Below are 22,209 nucleotides of genomic sequence, written 5' to 3' on the forward strand. Positions count from 1 at the left end.
CCTGTCAAACCATTCCCGAGGAATACATCAACTGTATTTCAAGGTAAGCTATGGACAATCCCAATAGGTACCTTTACAGGCATTAGGTCACATTCCAGGTGCACCCAACACAAAGGTATGTGTATATACTGGCCACTATCATCTTCTACTAACCTTAATGTTCATGTCACTCTTTAGTAGCTATGTCATGCCTTTACACAACAAAGAGTTTGAGTGGCCCTATAACCTAAAAATAACTATAGGGTTACTTGCCTCCTTTGAGAAATAAGTTCCATCCCCTTTTGAAGAATTCACTGTAACTCTTCTGTGACATGTTTACTTGCCCACACTCAGTGTTTGTACTTGGCCTCACACCTCCAGTCAGAGCAACATCTTGGTCTGGTTTACTCTCAGTCAGATGTCCTTTCTTTACATTAACCTGCATTCTCCACGTTAATTAAGGAATTAATCAAGAACAGTCAGCATGGTTTTGTTAAGGGGACACTCATGCCTGAACTTTTCAAACAGGTTACCAGTTGTGCAGATGACAGCAATGCTTTTGATGAAGTCAACTTAGGTTTTAGCAAGGTTTTTGGTTAAGTGTCACATAGGAGGCAAAGGTCCATGGCATCCAAGGAAATTTGATTAAATGGATACAACAATTGGCTGAGTGGCAGGATGCAGAGGGTGGTGGTCAAGGGGTGATTTTCCAACTAGGAGTCTCTGTCCAGTGGGGTCCCACAGGGGTCAGCGTCAGGGCTCTTGCTGTTTGGGGTTTATATAAATGATTTAGGTTTGAATGTAGGAGGGTTGCTCAGAAAGGTTGCTGATGATACAAAAATTGGTAGAATGGTAAGTGGTGAGGAGGATAGCATTAGGTTAAAAAGGATATAGATGGGACTGGTCAGGTGGGCTGATCAGTGGCAAATGGAATTTAATTTGGACATATGTGAGGTAATGCATTTGGGCAGAACAAGGCAAAGGAATACATGATGAATGGTTAGATCCTGGAAAGCACAAAGGATCAGAGGGACCTTGCTGTGTGTGTGAGGTATCACAACAGATGTAGTAAGTGGTTCAGAAGGCATATGGTATACTTGCTTTTAATAGCTGAGACAGAGTTTAAGAGCAGGGAGGTTACGTTAGAACTGTCTAAAATGTTGGTTAGGCCACAGTTGGAGTATTATGTGCTGTTCTGGAATTCACATTATAGGACAGATGTGATAGCACAGACGATGCAGATGAGATTTACCAGGATGTAGTCTGGGCTGGAGAGTTTCAATAATGAAGACAGATTGACTGGGGTTGTTTGCCTTTGAGCAGGGGAGTTTAGAGGGGATTAAGATGCATGAAATAGTGAGGAGCATAGATAGGGTATATTCCTTTAATGGAGGGATCAATGACATATATTTGTGGTAAAGGACAGGTTTAGAAGAAATGCAAGGAAAATCTTTTTCACTCAGGCAGTGATGGAAATCTGGAAGTCACTACCCGTAAAGGGAGGTAGACTCAGAAGCTCCCATAATATTTAAAGAGTATTTAAATGTGCATTTACAATGCCAATGTGTACAAGGCTAGGGCTAAGAATTAAAGTGGTGGTGGTTTTTGACGAATTTGGACATGATGTGTCGAAGCGCCTTTTTCTGTGCTGCAGATCTCTATGATTCTATAACCTTGTGACCCATGGCTTTATGTTGCAACTTTTAGCAATCTGCCTGAAGATGTCCCACCTTGCGACAATGGAAACACACGGCCCTTCAGATATTACTTACACCCTGACACCTCCCTTTTGGACCTTACAAAAAGATCCTGAGGCATTTCTAGCTGCACCTTCTCACCTCTAGCTGCTTGCCTTCATTTCATCCTCTCACCTTCTATTCTTAGCTTTGTGCAGGCGATGGAAAAATTTGTGGGTCAGCTCATTAGCATTAGCCATCTCCACTCTCTATTGCTGCTACAAATCTCTGGTTTTCTGTGTACATTCTTATTAGCGTCTATGACTAAGTCACCCTGGAAACAGTTCCTTAAAAAGCCTATTGACAATCCAAAGCTGTAGCTCGAAGATAATAACCATGATAATTATCATTAATTTTGTAAAAACTTATATAGTTCAGTATAGTCCTTTAATAAGGGCAATCTGCATTAGTTTTCTCCCATTCTAATATTTCCCGTCCTAATCTTTTAATTAAATTTTGTTGCTTCTTATATTTTGTCCTAACTTCTGACTTGTCATCCACCTTTGTATGATTAATGGATTTTTCTTTAAGTTTGATAATACCTATTTCTTCCCCACCCAAAAAAAGTTTCTGCTTACCACAGAGGCTCAACCTGATAGAAAGCCAACACAAATAGAATATTCAGGTCCAAGTTAGATAGTGTCCAGTTTGCACGAATTCACAAGCCTCCTGGCCAGCATGTTAGCTACCGAGTGCAGTGCTGGCCTATTCAATTCTAGTAGAAATGGGCAATAAGCCACAATGCTGTTAATCTGTTCTAACAGACAGGTTAAAGTTTGCACAAGGGTCCAGTAAATTTATAAATTTTACCTGGTATTGATGTGAACCAGTTACAATAGGTAAACAAAGTGAAGTATATCTTTTGAAGTATTGTTTATGAACCGTTAAGTTAAATGTTAAGTTAAAAGTTAAAAGTTAAATGTAGGAAGCTTTATTAAAGGAACAGAATATAAAGTAACATCAGTATACACATCGATTGCTGGCAGATTTTCCTTTTGTCGATGCTGCCTTGCTAATAGTTTGATGATCGCTTTACTGGATGTCACACAGTTTTAGTATTACCAGATGACAAAGCAGCATCATAAGGAATACAGTAAAGTTATGTAGTAGTACCAGCCACACAGTACCAGACTGTGCCTTAACTTTCAGTTCAGCACATGGGACTCGCTGCCCAGGAAGAATGCAGGAAGTCTTATTCAAGTTCTCAATGGATACTTGCAATGTTGGAGTCCAGAAAGATTTCTTAAGTTTTTAAGTACAGCAATCTTTCGAAAACTGGAGTCATTAAACTCAAAACCACAGGATTCAAATGTAAAGTTCTGTAGGCTAGACTGTAGTTTCCAAACCTGATGGAACAAAAATGTAGCGAGCATCGGATGGACAATGGTTACCAGAATAGTCAAATAGTGATGGGTTATTATAATAATCATCCTCTGCCCAATACGTATGTGTCATCTTCCTGGAATCTGGAGTAGAGACAGACTTTGTTTGTTGATGGCGCCGGTAGATGTTATTTGTGTAGGTGGAACTCTGAGGAGGAGCCAGTGGGCTGAATTCTGATACACGATCCTTCTTGATCTGCCTAAGAATATCCTGCCACCAAACAAAAGCGGTTATTAACTTTATCACAAACAAAATTACAGTTGGAAATTATCCAATTCACAATTATAGACTATTGGATTTTGAGTGCTATGGAGAATGCAAGACTGTGAGTATTGTGGAAAGGCAGACAGTGGGAGATCGGGGAAGGAAAGATTGTGGGAAGAGACAGAGAAGGAGAAGAACTGGTTGATACAGTGCCATAAAACAGACTGTTGAGTAAAGTTATGGCTCATGGAATAAAACACGCAGTAGCAACACGGATATGGAATTACTGAGTAACAGGCAACAAAGAGGATGAACGAATGCTTAGTGTTGAAGCAAGATCAGAAGCGGTATTCCCCAGGGGACAGTTTTGAGTCCTTGCTTTTACTTACATATATATATATATATATATATATGTATATATTATATATACACACACACACATATATATATAATATATGTACATATATTTATTTATATAGACCTTGGTGGACATGGCAATGTTTTAGAATTTGCAGATGATGCAAAACTTGGAAGCACTGTGCACTCAGAGGACCGTGTCAAACTTCAAAATGACATAAACAAGTTGGCGGAAGGGTCAGAGGACGGACATAGATACATGAAGGGATTAATTACAATTGGAAGAACATAGACCACCATATAAAAAATACGGTATGATATACGATAATTCTAAAGAACAGAGGGACCTTAGTGTGTGCATGCTTAAGCCATTTAAGGTTGCCAGATGGATTGAAAGGATGGTTAATAAAGCATTTAGTATCCTGGGTTCCATTAATAGGGGTATTGAATATAAAATCACGCAGGTGATGTTAAACATATATATTACACACTATTCTGTGTCCAGTTCTTGGCACCATGCTTTCTGAAGGATGTGAAAGTATTAGAGAGAATTTAAAAAAGATTCACGAGAATGCTTTTTGTGATGAGGCGATGCAGTTGTCAAGATAGATTTCTGCAACATAAACAGTCGTAACTTCTGCAAAGAAGAATGAGAGGAGATCTGCTAGAGGTATTCAGAATTATGAAGGGTATGGACAGACTAAATAGAGAGAAATTGTTCCTAATTAGAAAAGAATTAGAATGACAGGGTACAATTTAAAGTGATTGGCAGAAGAAGCAAAAGTGACATGAGGAAAATTTCTTCACATAGTGAATGGTTAAGGTCTGAAGTGTGCAGGTAGAGTCAATTGATGCCTTCAAAGAGAATTAAACTGTTAGCTGAAAAGGAAGAATGCGCAGGGTTACAGGCAGCTAGCAGGAAAATGATAAAAGTGCTTAATCAGAATGTTTGTGCAGATAACATGGGATGAATAGCCTTCTGCCACACTTGAACAAATCTGTGATTCTGGGATTGTGGGGCTAATGAGGAAGGGAGATTGTTGGCATATTAGGAAAGGCAGACTGTGGGAGTATAGGAGACAGGTAGATTATAGGTAGTTTGGGGAACTGAACATTATGGAAGTGTGAGGGAAGGAGAGACTGGAGGATGCTAAATTCTGGGACAATGGGTGTGGTAGGGAACAGCAGGGTAATTTAATTGAAATGCTCCTTGATGAACTGGTCTCTGGAAGCTCTAGCAGGTAGAGACACTGGTGGCTACTGCCTCTCCTCCCTCTCGTCCTCTGTATTTCTTGATATTCAAATGGCAGTAAGGGCTGGTCCATTATAGTGGCAAAACTGTAGATCAAGTAGCAAGTGACAACAAATCTGGCAACCCATTCAAGGGTGTGTTGCAAAGCTCCCCCAGATGGTACAGGCAGAGGAATCATTGCTGAGCACACTGATTGCTTACTCGATGATGTTCCTGGCAGCTTGGCTTTCGGTGTGGGCCTGATCTGTTCCTGTGTCCAGGTTTCTGACAGGAGTCAAGAGCCACATCCATAGACTATATATTTTGTCTCCCAATAGTCAGGTCTTAATCTGGAGGTCTGATTTGAATAAAAGTGACACAGAGCACTAGCACAGGATGGAATTTGAGATTATATCTAGGACTGGGGCAATGTGCTTAGTGAAGGAGAAATCCTCTCTGAAGATATGTTACTGGTGAAGACAGCTGTTCAATGCATTTGCCCCTGCCCCTGCCATACCCACATTCCCACCCCATTTGCTTTTTACTGCCTGTCTTGCTGAATCCCTCCCTGCAACCATAAGATTATGTATGATTGTCGCCAAACTATTTCTGAGGGAGCCAACAACAACAATGCAAAACCAGGAACATCCTTACCTATACAAACAAAGCAGACTTTCATGAATCAAAACCAAACACAAAAATGAACCCACAAGTTAAACAGTAGCCTAAGATGAGAAACAAGCAAATAAACTGAAAGTTACTATTGCTGGTGAAAGGGCACTTTTGCTGATTAATGACATTTCATGTTATGTGAAGTTAGTACATAGTGAGTACAGTAAACAGGGAGCAGGAAGCAGAAAGAAGCACAGCACCTTAATTTGAAGATGGAATTGAGATAGAAATTAGCTGTGATCTTACTCAACTGCAGACTAGTCTGCTCCTGCTGCTACTTGGTCCCCAAAATGCAAAGGATGTACACTCCATTACCTTGTTTATGAGGTGTCAGAACAATTAAACTTTGGAACTCTTGGATTCCAGGCCCTGAGCCTGAACCCTCAGATAACATCTACATGCATTCTCTGGCGGTCTGATCCTAACATGTATCACCAAATGCGGAGTACTACAAATGTAGAAAATGGTTGGCCACAATGCCCGGTCCAACTCTCCTGTACCAATTGCCTATTCAGGAGCGCATGCACTTGCTGCTATTTACAAGGGCCCACGGAAACCTATTGTCAGGCTAGGTGGCTTTTCTGGATTCAAGATTAACTTCGGACTCTTCTGATACAGTTTTGCCAGAGACATGGAGCAATTTTACAAGAGTTGAGTTTTTGAGGTGTTGGTCTTTCAATTTGCTCAGAATATGGTTAAGCTCCTTTTACACCAAAGAATAAAAAGGAAAATACGCAGAGAAAAGCAGGCAGAATGCAAATCAAATATGACCAAAAAATGTGTGGCTATTACCTAACGTTTTATATTACGCCTCAGCTGTTGGTTGCATTCTCCAAAGGAGTGGTTGTACGTTGTTTTCAGAGCCTGTTATTACATTGCCAGCTTTATCTTTGAGCATCTCCTGCAATGATGAGGAGAAACTCCTTTTAAAGCAAGAAGATGTTTATGTTACAGAGGAGAAAACATTCTCCACAATGGGTTTCTCTTTTTAACATCACAGTTAAATGCTCATTTTTCTTAAACTGAATCTTCAGTGTGAATAAGCATTTGATTTATTAACCCAGATTAGAGCACTTGAACTTGGATCTGTATTCCAGTTAAAAGAAGTATAAGCACTGGAATTGCAATGGAATGCTGGAAATTTGGTGTAGACAGACTTTCTTTCACTGCAGTGCCTCAACGATGACTCCAACTCAATCTCCAACCATTCCTTTTCCAGGAAACTCCAATAATATTGCATAATTTGCAAAACAATTACACACAAATTACATGACTGAGCAGCCCACACCATACCCATCCGTATCCAATTCCACATTATACACAAAGTAAATCTCTTTTTACCCAAGCTGCACATTATATACAAATTCATCTTTCTTTAGCCGTGAAAATGTAGTCATTGATGTAAATAGGGAAGCACACCAGCTAATCAACATAAAGCAAGGTGGCAATTACCATATACAGTGTGTACAGTGATGTTGGTGGACAAAGAAAACTTGGCTGAGACACTCAGCGGAACTCTTCTGGTCTCTCCCAAATAGTGGTTCAAGGATATTTTATCCCAACCTGAGAGGTCAGTTGAGGCCATGATTCAATGCTTTACACAAAATATGGCACACCAACAGTGCATCACTCCCTTAGCACCACACTGAAGCCTACCTTACATGCTTAAATCTCTGGAAAGGGACATGAACCAATAACCATCTGACGCAGAATCAAGAATGACATGCTTCCTTACCTTTGGCAGATATTACGTACAATTCATCTTTACTGCAAGACCCAGGTTTGTACATTAGTTCAGTTGAGAATGTAAAATACACTACATAGTAACAGGTATCTCTTCTTTCTGCGTCATTCTACTGCAGTGTGGTCACCTATGTTCCATCTCCTTGTCAAAAATCTCAATTCCTGTTCATCACTTCACATAAAAAATCTTCAAAAACCTTTCCCCAAACAATGACAATGCACACAAATTTACTGCTACCACAATGTGTACAAAAATGCACCACATGTTTCTGTGTTTTTTTAAAAATCTGGGTCCTTCTTGTCAGGGTACGAAGTATGATGTTCTTATCCCTAGGTGTGTGCTTCTTCTTGGTATTCCCTCAATTACTGAAGAGTGAAGTAGCTGATTTCTGAGTTGCTGGTGGAGATTCCCAGAATTGAGACATCCTTCCTTCTTTATGGCTCGAGCTTGAGACAGACAAATTGCAAGCAATGTGGATAAAGGGGAGCCTGTAGATGTGCTGTACTTGGATTTCCAGCAGGCATTCCACAAGATACAATAAAGGTTACAATACAAAATAAGGTCTCATGGTGTAAGGTAACATATTAGGATGGATAAAGAATCAGTTAGCCAAAAGGAACACAGGGTAGCCATAAATGAGTTGACAGGATGTGGTGAGTTGTGTGCCACAGGGATCAACAATAAGCTTCAATTATTTACAATTTGTCTCAATGAATTTGATGAATGGACTGACTGTATGGTTGCTAATTTGGCTGGTGACATAAAAACAAGTAGGAAAGTAAATTCTGAGGAGGACAGAAGAACCTTGCAAAGGTATACACATAGGTTAAGTAAGCAGGCAAACATCTGGCAGTGTATACTGTGGGAAAATGTGAACTTGTCGAATTTGGCAAGAAGAATAGAAAAGCAGCATATTATTTGAATAGGGAGAGATTGAAGAATTTTGCAGTTCAGAGGGATATGGATATTATGGTAAATGAATCACAAAAAGATAGCACATAGGGAGATATGGGTATTATGGTAAATTAATCATAAAAAGATAGTAGGAGCAAATTACTGCAGATACTGGAACCTGAACTGAAAACAAAAAAATGCTGGAAATCACAGCAGGTCAGGCAGCATCCATGGAGAGAAAGCAAGCTAACGTTTGAGTCTAGATGATTCTTCATCAGAATTGATGTGAAGCGTGGAGGGGGCAGCTTTAATGCAATAGTTGGGTGGGGGTGTTTAGGGAGGGCGGAGTGCTGGGGGAGAAACGGTGTTGATAGTTCAGATTAAGTGATCAGACTGTGAGAATGGCAGAACAACGGTGTGTCTAACTGCCAGTTTGGAAAGAACAGACAGTCCCACTGGGCTGGGGAAGGAGAGAGAGGACATGGTGACAGACAATGTCACAAGTGAAGCTAAAAGAAAAGGAAGGAATGGGAATGGGTTCACAATTTGAAGGTGTTGAACTCAATATTAAGTCCATAAGGTTGTAAAGTGCCTAGTCTGAAGATGAGAGGTTATTCCTCCAGTTTGCGCTGTGATTTACTGGAGCATTGCAGTATGCCATGGACAGACAAGTGGGCATGCAAGCAGGACGCTGTGTCTATGGGAATGTTGGGGTCATGCTTGTGCTTGGTGTTGGTGTTCGAGGAATGGACTAGAGTGTCCCAGAGGGAACGATCCCTGTGAAAAAGATAGTATGTAGGTACAGCAAGTGATTAAAAAGCAAACCTAATTAATTTACTTATTGCGAAGAGAATTAACTATAAAAGCAGGGATGTCATGCTACAGTTGTACATGGCACTGGTGAGACCACATCAGAAGTACTGTTTGATCTCCTTAGGAAGACATGTGAGAAGCAGTTCAGAAAGAGATTCATTTACTTGATTCCTGGTATGGGTGTTACTTTTCATCTAAAGAAAGTTTGGGTATATTTCTGTCTGTATCCTTTGGAGTTCAGAAGTATGAGATACAACCTTACCTGAGATACCAGGAACATATAAAAATCGAGTAGGACTTGGCCAGAAAATAAGGGATTGCCCATTTAAGATGCAGTTGAGGAGAATTTTTTTCTCAGTGTTGTAAGCCTTCGGAAGTTTTTCTCAACACGGTTGTGAAAGCAGAATTGCTGAATATTTTTAAGGTAGAGTTGGACAGATTCTTGACTAACAAGAGTATCAGAAGTTTTCAGGGCGGTTCGCAAGATGGAGTTACGGCCAGAATAATATCACGCATAATCTTATTGAGTGATGAATTTCGGCCTAACGGAATGAATGGCCTATCCTCCTTTGAATCTCATGTAAGAAAAATCCCCTGCAATATGGTACTCAACCTTCAATGGCAGCAGGCCAAGAAACTGTAAAAGGCAGACACTGCAGGGTTTCAAGAAGGGGGAAAGTTAGACACTGTGTCCTGGGAGATGACTACATCCCTTAGATTAGGTTGAATTTGGATAGTTGTCAGACGGGGAGAGTGATTGAGAGTTAAGCAGCTGTGGAGATCCAGGAAGTAGTAATGAAGGAGCTTCAGCTCTATGTACAAGGTACTTGCTCCTTGTACAGGTGATAACAAGGACTATAGTATGGATGGGAAAACATGCATGACAGCGCAGTATAAGAAAGTATTGAGTGGGGAAATAGTGAAAAGGAACGTGACAGTGACAGGAGTCAGTGTTGTGATGGAAATAGGTAATATTCTCGGCAGCTGCAGCCGGGGGCTCCAACACCATGCCTGTTTGATGCTAGGATTTTAGCTATCTTCTGTACGGCTAGAGAAGAACTTAGAAGGGGAAGGATCCAGTTGCTGTGGTCCATGTTGGAACCAACAATATGTATAACTAGGAATGATGTACTCCTGAAACAATTCGAGGTGTTAGGGTCCAAATGAAAAAAAACTCTAAACATCACTCAGTGTTACCTGAACAATGCAGCAGTGTATTATTTGGTTACAAATGGGGAAAAATTTGCAAAGTTGGAATTTAGAAGAATGAGAGGTGATCTCAACCTATAGGATTCTTAAGAGGATTAAGAGGGTAAATGCTGAGAGGATGTTTCCCCTCATGAGACAGTCTAGGACCAGACAGCACAGATGTAGAACAAAGAGGCATTAATTTAAGACTGAGATGAAGATAGATTTCTTCTCTCAGAAGGTTGAGAGCCATTGGAACTCCTTACCACAGAGAGCTGTGGGGGCAGAGTCCTTATGTATATTTAAGGCTAAGATAGATAGATTCTTGCTTAGTAGGGGAATCAAGGGTTACCAGGAAAGGGAAGAAGTGGACAGGAGGAATGCTGGATTGTCATGATCCTATTGAACGGCCAACCTACCTTGAGGGGCAAAACAGCCTATTCCTGTTCCTATTTGTTATGGTCTTTGCTGCAGTGAAAAAGTGGGAGAAAGGTAGCAGTGAATTGCTTCTATAGAGAGCAAGCATGGGCACTAAGGGCCAAATGGACTCCAACCGTCTTGTAACCATTCTGTTACAATCAGGAGGTCAGAAAGGTGCAGGGTTTGACAGTAATACTGCACAAATAAAGTCTATGCAAAAAATAGTGGTAAAAAGTAAAATTAAAGTTTCTTAATAGCATGCATGAAGCATTCATATTGCACTAGAAGAACTAGTTATATTGTCACAGACAAAATTGAGAGGTGAATTGAATTATTTTTGGTGTTCATCTTCTATCCATAACAGAAGTGATTTCTAATTTGTTTATAATGAATACTTCTTCTTTTCAAAACATAACATGATGTGTTCCTCTCACACCTGCTGTTTGTTAAGTCCAATTTTTAAAAGACCCACAACAAACTCTATTTAGGGTTGAAACAAAAGGGTAGTTTATACCAGTTTTTAACCTGGTGATAATTTGCAATAGACATGCAGAAGCATACAAAGAAGAAAGAAGAGAGAAAGCAGAAAGCTGATTATAATCACAACTAATTTAGAAAGATGATACGGGGAGCAATTCACGTGAATTGGAGTCCAGTAACTCAATGTGCAGTGAAGTTTCTTGAAGTTGGCTGCTTTGCCAGAATTCCTTTTCATAGGACCTCAGATAGCATAGCATTATGATTCTTGTAGAATGGGTTCAGGTGAAATACAGTAATCTTCATGGATTTCATGGTTTTGAGAGATGTTAAAATTAGAACGAGACTTTAGGTGAACCTGGAGGTGTTTGCTGTCAGTTGGAATGTTAAAATGCAGTATGACAAAAATGTTCAGAGCTATATACTCAAAATAATTCAGAAACCATAAGTTTCCTTCACGTAAGAGTTCGTAAATGAGTCAATTCAGTTAAAGAGATGGCTTCAATGCATCTGGTCAAAACTATTATGTACTGTGAAAGATAATTGTGGAGCTATTCGTGCCATTTCAGTCATAATGAGTTTCAATAGCCTTCCCCGTTTTCACAACTGGGTGACATCTAGGAAGACATCTCATCTGCTGTTCCTTGATGTTGGTTTTACTGGAATGTCTACAAAATGCAAGAGCGTGAAATTTCCAAGAAAATGATGAGTTAGTTTTTGACCAATGAATGTACCTTGGAAACACAATCTGTGGTCAATAGCTGCCAGCTTATTTCTGGCAAATGCCCACTTTTAAGAGGTAAATTAAATAAGAGAATATAGTTTAAATAAAAATTAGTACCTTTCTGGGAGTGGGAAGTACAAATAAAGATACATAGGCTGATATAATCTTCATTGGAAAACTATAGTCACAACGTGACCAAGGCTGGGAAATAAATATTCCAGAGTGTAAAACATTTCAAAAAACTGTTACGATTGAATATGAGGTACAATAGCCCTGATTAGGACAGTAATAAGAAAGGACTTTGGCTCAGAATATAAGGAAATAAACTGAACATGGATGTAGATGAGAAACAATATGGATTAGAAAACACTGCTTGGAGTAGTTTTTGCTTCCTTACTTTGTTATACCAGTGTACAAAGCATAGGCAAGAAATAATCAGAGGTTGCAACAAAGGCCATGTAATAATCTTGAGGGACTGGATAATTCAAATGAATGCACTTAATCTGACAGATGATCCTACAGACTGCTTCTATGACAGCTTCTTAAAACTCTAAACTATATCAAACTAAAGAAGAATAAAGCTATTTTAGATATAGTACTGTATAACTGGTCAGAGTCAATAAGTAATTTCATAGCAAGCGATCCTCTGGGAAAGGTGATAATAAATTGCATAATTCCATAAAATGTTTCAGAGCAAAATAACATACTCGAAAAGAAGAATCTTTAATCTAAACAAAGTTTAACCTAAACAACAAAGGGGAAAATGGGGGTGATTAATAGTGTAAAAAATCGAAAAGGAACAGTTAGAAACTTTTAAAGAAACAATTCACAACATTCAAAAAATATATTCAAGTAAAAATGCTTATAGAGAAAGATTGATCCCTGCCTTACTTGGGAATTTGAAGATGGGATAGTTTTAAAATAAGATACTTATAACATCAGGAGGAATAGAGTAAGCCTGAAGATTTGGAAAGTTTTAGAAATTAACAAGGGGTGACCAAAAAGTTGATAAAAAGAAAAACAAAGTGAAAGAAACTAATTATGAATATAAAATGCATTTTAAGAGTTTTTATATGTCTTAAAAATTACAATATGAGGTAAAATAAATTTTTGTCCCTTTGAGGCATAGACAATAGATTATCACAGGGAATAGGAAATGAAAGACACAAATTATTTAGAGGGTAATAGGAAATGACAGACATAAAACTATTTAGCAGAAAATGAAGGGCAACCAAGAAGTCAATAAAAGTGAAGTACTTAAAGTAATCAATATTAGCAGAAAAAAGTTGTTGGAGAAAACTATGGGACTAAATGCTGACAATTGATGAAGATCTGGGATTTTAAATCCCAAAGTTTGAAAGGAGAAAGCTATAGAGAAAGTGGATGCATTGGTTATGATATTCCAAAATTGCCTAGATTCTCGCTCAGCATTTGGAAGCTAGCAAATGTAGCACCACCAGTTAGGAACAGAAGGAAAGATTAAACATGGAACGAGAGGCAAATTAAAATCACATTGGTCTGTTATCGAGAAAATGCTTGAATCTATTATCAAGGATGTTTTAACAATTGATTTAGAAAATCAAAGTATGGCCAATCAAAATCAACAATGGATTTAGAAAAGATAAATCATGTTTGACAAAGGTGTTGAAGATTACTGAGTTTGTAACTACCAGGTCAGATAAAGGGGAGCCAATAAAAACAGTATGTTTGAATTTTCAAAGTTTTTATAAATTAACAAGGGGTGACCAAAAAGTTGATAAAAAGGTATTCAAAGGTATTTTCAGAGGTATTCTATACAGTCGCACAAAAGGTTAATTTGCAAAATAAGTTTGCATAGATTTGGGGCTGGGTATATTAACATGGATGGAGCATTTGTTAATAACAGGAAGCAGCATGTAGGCACGAATGGGACATTTTCAAGTTGTAAGCCATCACTAGTGGCGTGCCACCAGGATCAAATCTGAGGCCTCAATTATTTGCAATCTCTATTTATAACTTAGATGAAGAAACTGAGAGTAATACTCCCAAGTTGGTTGAAAGCTCGTCAACACAGTGTGGAGCTGGAGGAACGCGGCATGTCAAGCAGCATCAGAGGAGTAGGAAAGTCGACATTTTGGGTTGGGACCCTTCTTCAGAACAGTTCCTCCAGCTTCACACTGTGTTGTCTGTGACTCCAGCATCTGCAGTTCTTGGTACCTTCTTAGTTGAAAGCTAGCTGGGGTGTAATCTGTGAAATATAAGGAAGATACAAAGAGATTTAAAAGGCTAAATAAGCAAGTAAAATTTAGCAGGTGAATAAAATGTGGTGAAATGCGAGGTTAGTCACTTCTTTAATAATAGGAGAAAAAATTTTTAAAGGAGTTTGCAGAGACTTGGATGTACTCATACAAGAAACACAAAGTTAGCATGAAGACAATTCGGAAAAGAGTGATATATTGGCTTTTATTGTGGCTGGACAGGAGCATAAGAGCAACAAAGTCTTTCTACAGCTGTATAAGGCTTTGGGGAGACCACACTTGGGGTACTCTCCATAATTACGGGTTCAAGATTTAAGGAGGAATATACCTGCCTTGCAGGCAGGTTCACTAGTTTTGCTCCTAGGATGAGAGAATTATCCAGAGTGAGAGGTTGAGTAAACCAGGCCTAAACTTTCTCGACTTTTGAAGAATGCGAGGTGGTCTTAATGAAACACGTAACATTCTGAATCAGCTAGACAGAGTAGGTGCTGATATGTTGATTCCTGTGGTTGGTCTCTGTAGAATAGTGGCTCACATCTTGCTAAAATGTGCTGATTGGTCAATTAGAATCTAGATGAAGAGAAATTTCTTTATTCAGAGAGGCTGTGAATCTTTGGTATTCTTACCTAGAAAGCAATGGTTGTGCATTCAATGAGCATATTCAAAGTTGATGTTGCTAGATTTTTGGGTGGTGGGGATATCATGGAGTATAGGATCTGGGATTCAGAAAGGAAAGTAGAACAGAATTTGGAAGGTGGTGGGTGGGGCGGGGGTGTAGTGGGGAGGTCAGCTATGATCTTGTTCACTGACATAACTGGCTGTGCTGGCCATGTGTCCTACTGTAGTTTCTATTTGTTCTGTTCCTGTGCAAATTTCAAGTGTGAAAATAGAGAGTAGAAGAACATGAAACTCGGGAGTGGGAAAGGTAGGATAATCAGATTCTGCACTTATTAGCAGTTACAGATTTCTTTTAGAGAAAGCAAAGATTTTAACAAATTCTCTGGAAGATTCTGGGAAATAATGAAGTTCAAGGAACCCGTTATAGGTCCTAACACTCCTGATCTACAAATGGACTATCAGCTAACTTATTTCTACTGTTGTCTTCTGTATATAGTATCTCCAGGATTGCTTGATTTAATAGCTACTATTACAAAGAAACAAAAAAGCAAAAAGCTCATACTAATCCATCATCTCCACAAAACAGAATATTGAGAAGTCATGTGCAACACTGTGCTACCACAGTAATACAGACAATAATCTGTAACGACCTTTCCACTGCTGAAGCCCATTTGCACAAGGACTACAGCAATGCAAGGAAAAAGCCTGCCACCACTACCTTAGAACAGAACCTTGAACCTATTCTTTTAGCAACCATTTATCTTCCTCTAAGTGCACCATTTGGAATCAATTCCTAGGAATTTTCCTTCAACCAAGTGAGAACGTTAAGTTCAGCAGCTTCTACCTCTTTTCTAGAAACTGCATAACCTCACATGACCCATAGATTCTCAAACCAAGGTCAAAGGTTACCCATTTGATTTACTTATGGACAGAATGAAATGTAATTGGAAACCTTGGCTCTCGTCAATTTATTTTCCAGATAGCCTCCTTTAAAGGGATTGTCTTTTATACTTCTAAATATCCACTGATAGTAGTAACCACAATGATATGGAAAATCCAACTCTCACGCATGTTAAAAATAGAGGGAAGAAGTATCACCTTTTTTCCATTAGAAACTTAGACTACTGGATGTCTGGGAAAGCATAAAGATGGTGGACTGTTCAGCTGAAATATACTTTCGCTTGGTCTGTGTTTTTTCCAGTTGAAAGTAGGACATGGGAGCCCAATATTCATTTACAAACAGCGAAGGATGAATATTCAGGAACAGCAGATGTAGGGCAAAAGGAGAGAGAAACACAAGGATTAATCTGGTTAAAGGCAACATATAGAGAAAGCTGTGTACAATATATACAGAAACCTGTGCGCAGTGCATGCTAGAAACTGTGCATACAACACATCTGAAAACCAGGCACAACGTGTGCTGAAAGCCGTGCAACAGCGCGTGCTGATAGCCATGCACAGCCCGTGCCGATAGTCATGCACAGCGCATGTCGATAGTCGTGAACAGTGCATATCGATAGTCGTGAACAGCGCATCCTGAAAACCGTGCACAGCACACACCAATAGTCGTGAACAGCGCTTGCTGATTGTAATGAACAGCACATGCTGATAGTCGTGCAAAGCACATGCCGAGATCCATGCACAGCGCATCCTGAAAACCGTGCACAGTGCACGCCCATAGTCATCAACAGCGCTCGCTGATAGTAATGAACAGCACATGCTGATAGTCGTGCACAGCGCATCCTGAAAACCGCACACAGTGCACGCTGATAGTTGTGCACAGCGCACGCCGAAAGCCATGCACAGCGCACGCCAAAAGCCATGCACAGTGCATGTTGAAAGCTGTGCACAGCTCACTTTGAAAGCTGTGTATACACAGCACATGCTGAAAGCCATGTACAGCGCATTCCAATAGTCATGCACAGTGTATATTAAAAATGTGTACAAACAGCACATGCTGAAAGTTGTGCACAGTGCATATTGAAAGCCATGCACAGTGCATGTTCAAAGATGTGAACAACATACAAAGAAACCTTTAACACGTGCAGAAATCCATTCACAATTGCTTGACAAACTTAACTGTTACCAAGATGAATACATGAAACGTATATATGTGTTTTAGAGATAACTTTAGGTAAAATGCACATTCAAAGAAACAGATCTTTAAAAACAAAGCATTTCACTTCCTGTGAGAAAGAGATCATGTAATGAAATGCGCCCCGATTCACTCAAAACCATTGGGTAAAACAGAAACTCAAAAATTTGAACACTGCAGACATCAGGGTTAAAAGAAAAAATGTGCCTGTGCACAATAAAATGCATAGGATGAAATCATCATTGAAACTTGGCATTGCCTGGCTGAAAGGAGTCTGAATACTGTGAAACATGCCTGTACATGGCTGGAAAGTACCCAAATGCAGCTGGGATCTGTGTATGCATGACTAAAACTCACCTGTGTATGGCTGAAACATGGCTGCTACATTGGGCAAAATGTAGACTGTGAAATGTGCCTGCATATGACAAAAACATTCTGAATATATAAAATCTGTTTATGCATGGATGAAACGTACCCAGTGCATGGCCAAAATGTGCCTCTGCAAAATCTTTCCATGCCTGCATGCTGCAAAATCAGGATATTATCCAGGACAGGCTGTTAAATAGCAAGTAACATTTGTATCCCGTAAGTGCCGAGTAATAATCATCCATTCTGCTTTGACAGGTTCTGAGATGGATGATAAGTATGATGTACACACTTCGTTACAAGCATGGCATGTGGTTCTCAAAAGGTGTGTACTGCATTGATAGGAGGGTTATGTGCTCCCTGTAGTGCCCTGATTTCCTCTCTGCATGTTCCTATCAAAGTCTCTCAATGCTACTGGTGCCATCCCAAACCAGCCTTCTTAACTTTGGTGGATCACATCACCATCTCCCGTGAGCCAATGGGGAGATGACTGTTTAGGGATGTTTTGAAAATATCCCCAAGTTGTGTCCGTAACCTTCCTGCGAGCCTCTTGCCACAACCTAGTTCCAAGTAGAGTGGTTGCTTTTGGATCCTGATGTCAGGCAAATGAACATGTGAAGATCTGGTTTTGAGCGAAGCTGGGCAAATTAGCTGTAATAACAAGGTGTAGAGCTGGATGAACACAGCAGGCCAAGCAGCATCAGAGGTGCAGGAAGGCTGACGTTTCGGGCCTAGACCCTTCTTCGGCTTCGCAGTGGGGTTAAAATTGTTTCAGAGATAGTAGGAACTGCAGATGCTGGAGAATCTGAGATAACAAGGTGTAGAGCTGGATGAACACAGCAGGCCAAGCAGCATCAGAGGAGCAGGAAGGTTCATCTCAGATTCTCCAGCATCTGCAGTTCCTACTATCTCTGAAACAAATTAGCTGTAAGTTGGCTTCATACCATCCTCCAAATCCGATGGCAAGGCAATCCAATAGCAGCGTCATCTCCAACCAGAGAGAATCTAACAGTATCCTTTTGACATTGAATGGTCTTAACTTTGTTAAATTCCCAACCATCAACATGCTGGGGGTTTATTATTGATCAAAAATTTTACTGGTCCAGCTACATCAACACAGTGGATACAAAAGCAGGACAGAAGCTGGGTATTTTGTAGTGAGTAACTTCTGTCTAGGCCCATGGCTTTTTCATCATCTGCAAAGGCACAGGTCAAGTATGTGATGGAACATTTCCCACTTGCCTAAATGAGTCAAAATGCAGCAATTCCCCTGTCTAACAACACTGTTACCTCTACCACATCAGTGTAATGGTCCAAGGCTTCATTGTCAGCTTCATCGTTCACTGTCAGCTTCTCAAGTACAATTCGGATAGAAAACAAGTGCTGGCCATGTCAATGAAGATCAGATTCCCATGAATGGATAAAGATACAAGAAAGGGTGGTAGGGGGTAGTGGCATGGCAAAGAGAGGTTGATGGGAAACTCCTGAGTTGATGCTGTGGGATGGGAAGGGAATATAATGCTGAAGACGCTCTGATGAGCAATAAGTAAGACCAGTAACTATGAGGGTGCTCCCATGGAACTGAATAACGAAGGAGAGGGACCGAAGAACTTGGCTGATCATGCCCAACACTGTGGAGTCATCCAATAAAGAACATATCAGTGCCATCATGGACAGGAAGCACATTGTATATGATTGAGTGATCATTCTTGACAGAAAGCAAGACTTTGTAGATCTGGTAGCAGAGTTTTTGGGAATCCTTGGGTAATGGGTTGAGTAACTGGCACGAAAAGGTTTTTGAAGAGATGAGCAATCATGTTGAATGAGATGGCTATAGAGAGGCAGATATGACATTTGGGCTTTCTGGCTCATTAAGGGAATGTTAGCTTTCACAATGAACAGATTCCAAGATAGACTGGAGGAAGGAAAATAAAAATAGGTAGTTCACTGGCAAAGTGAGATACAAAAGGGAACCTTTTCCCAAATAACAGAGATTTAAATAAGACAAGTTCTTAAGCTGAAGGGAGCAATAATAGGGTACAAAAGAATCCCCAGTAAAAATGGGAGATCAGGAGTTGTGAAAATGATTCGTAAGTTGTTGCTTCAAGCTGCTGAATGATCTGCCATAAGATGTGAGGTCCAGTTTGGAGAGAGTAAAGTAGCAAAGACATTTCGAAACTAGTCGTATTCAGACAGCAAATAAGAGGAGCAACAAGATAACCAATAAACAGTGACAACTGATCTAGTGCAGGTAAGTCTAGGTTCATCAAAGCTACAAGTGGCAATATCTGTTTAAAATGGAGATAAGCAGAGGTGCAGGCATGAAAATCAGGAGCCTGGAATACCAAAGACTAAGGAGCTGAATAATTCAGGAAGCCTGGAGAGGCAACTAAGTTGTTGGGCAACATGAAATACCAGTCCAGAATGGTGAGGAAGATCAGAAAGCGAAATGCAGAGTAGGACAAAGTTAATGGTCACAAGAGTTGAACAGAGAGTGGCATAGCAAAATCATGAACAACATCAGCAGTCCAGCAGATGTAAAACCTGCAGCTACAGCACTGGATAAAAGGCAGTAGTATAATGGAAACAATATGTGAGGCAAGAAGTCTATCCTGTAAATTAAGATTGAAGGAAATGTTATTTCTAATAAATATATTAGAAAATATATGCAGCAAATATATTGGGTTTCTTTAATTGCTGAAGTTAGGGATCAAAATACACAAAATTAAAAGGGAGAGTTTAACTATAGGTGTTTAAATTCCACTCTGCATTTGAACCTACTTTTAAAGACTATTTTAAGAAATCGAGATGATCCCACACCCCAAAAACAGGAGGGGTTCAAGAAGGCAGTTTAGCACCACCTTCTCCATGGAAACAAATGCTGGCCCAGCCAGCGATGCCCACATCCCACAAATGAATAAAAAATTTTTAAAAAAGAATCAGGTCCTCAATATAGCTATGTAACTTCAAGGGCTTAACCTCAGTTTGGAACACTACCTTTTGCTTCACACAAATGACAACCAGTGTATTGCTGGCACACAATTCATTTGGGACAGAAACAGAAACAGCAGATGTTACTTACTGGCCCTTTGCCTTTTTAGGCACCAGAATTCTAATGGCAAGTGAAGCTACTGTCCACTCCATACTTCCCTCAGAGGAAGCACTCAGGATCTGAGTTTTACTGCTTAGATCTGGTATCACCGCATGCCATTCCATTTCTCACCCCATACCTGCCCAAATTACACCTGTAGAAATTTGCAGCTGAACTGCCTGACCTGCAGAAATCTGCTAATCACAGAATGCATGGATTTTTTTTCTGCGATTGTGTCATTCTAAAAGTAACATCTCATTCCATATATGTGTACACATTTTAAATTTTGCAGTTAATCAACCTATTGTGTACCAAACAACTGTGAATTTAGTCAGACGCAAAGCAAGATTTCCTCCACAACCTATTTTTTGCTTATTATCTGAATAAAAAAACAATACAATCATGGCCAATTGCAATGTATTACACATTCGGATAGCAATTGATATTTTTTACTGATAATTTTTGACACAATACACTGTTCATTACTGGTACCTGAAGTTTTTCCGTTGCTGTTGGCCAAAGTTGCCTGCAAAGCACTTTTTTAACTACATCTGGAAGGAGGCTGATTGTTATTAGCAGGATAATCCCTAACCAGGCTGGCCCTGTTGAAAGCATCTGCATGAAGACATAGTACATTCTCTGGTAATTCAGAAAAGGCCTGAGAAGAAAATAAACATCATGAAGGAAAAGCAAAGGCAAAATAATATGATTCAAAGACAAAAGGATGAAATTAATCTAAAAGTATAAATTGAACCTATCCCTCAAGAACTGCAGCGATTCAAAAATGCAGCTCATCATCACAACCATCTCAAGGTTAATTCAGAACGGAGGGGCAATAAATGTTGGCCCAGCCCAACAACATCCACATCCCATAAACACATAAAAGAGAAGCCTAACGCGAGACGGGAAAAAGTCAGCCAATCTGATTGATAAACCCGTGTGGGCAATCTCTCAGTTTGCATGGGGTTGGGGTCTGCAGCAATTTGTACAAGACCATGGGACTGGTCGCACAGCAGGGGGATGGCTGCTGATTGCTTACCTTCTGCCCTGACTTCAGATCTCCTCACACCTCTCTGAACCCAAACTCCAGAGATCTCCCACCCTGTTCACCCCAAAAAAACACTTTTCCTAGTGGAACTCCATTCTGGGAGTACATGGAGGGGGCTGAGGTTAAAGAGCTGCCAGCCTGTGATTGGCCAACAGAACTTTCTGACCCCCAACAGAAAGTTCACCAGCAACCAATCAGCTGCCTGGTTGCCGCAAGATCCAGCTCCCTTCCTCACGTTGGTAGCTAACGGTTTCCGTCCTGGAAATTCTCCTTCTCTCAGACTTAGTCCAAAAATGGAAATCCTGTCATGTTGTTATCTCACATCTCGGGATGAAATGAAGTTATATGAAACAAATATCTTTCGTTATTTTTTAAAGTGAACCTATTCTCTATTCTTCTGAAAACATTCATTATATTGAGGGGAACATTCATTCAAAGGTTTTGTTTCACTTTCAGCCTGTATTTACACACACTTACCAGATAATACCTCCCCACAGGAAAGAAAAGATGATGTAAAAGAGCAGCGAGCCCCATATTACAAAGTGGTTTACCCACGTCCAATGATGAGTGTCTAGTGCAAGCTGTGAAAACAGAAACATCACACACTTATAACCAGCCAACCACCAGGACAGAACTTGAGACACAAAACACTAGGGTAGTTAAGGAGAGGAACAGAGACAGATTTCTGTATTCAGCCTATATTCCTTTATCAGAAAGCATTTAGCTAATTAAGTTCAGGAAATACTAAATTTTAATGAGGTTTTCATTTCACGTCTTCACTCAGTAAGTAGTTGACTGAAGTAGAAACCTGTTGGAATACAAAACATGATGGGAAATTTGTGACAATTAACTGAGTAGAAGCTAAACAAATCCACTTGGGACAGGCTTGTGGAAAGTTTAGAAATTTCTTTTTAGAAACAGACCTGCCATTA

General features: G+C 39.8%; 1 protein-coding gene across 1 annotated transcript; it reads right to left on the reverse strand.

The window, feature by feature from the left end:
* Window positions 1-2,623: 2,623 nt before the first annotated feature.
* On the reverse strand, window positions 2,624-21,854 carry LOC125483375 (phospholipid-transporting ATPase IF-like). Its single transcript, XM_048598367.1, has 3 exons — window positions 21,755-21,854; window positions 20,722-20,887; window positions 2,624-3,308 (listed from the first exon to the last, which is right to left on the reverse strand). The coding sequence occupies exons 2-3, from the start codon at window positions 20,863-20,865 to the stop codon at window positions 3,042-3,044; spliced, it is 411 nt and encodes a 136-aa protein (XP_048454324.1). The 5' UTR covers window positions 20,866-20,887; window positions 21,755-21,854; the 3' UTR covers window positions 2,624-3,041.
* Between the last annotated feature and the right edge of the window lie 355 nt (window positions 21,855-22,209).

Source organism: Rhincodon typus, chromosome 6, assembly GCF_021869965.1.
Source record: "Rhincodon typus isolate 14 chromosome 6, sRhiTyp1.1, whole genome shotgun sequence".
In the NCBI taxonomy this organism is placed as follows: Eukaryota; Metazoa; Chordata; class Chondrichthyes; order Orectolobiformes; family Rhincodontidae; genus Rhincodon; species Rhincodon typus.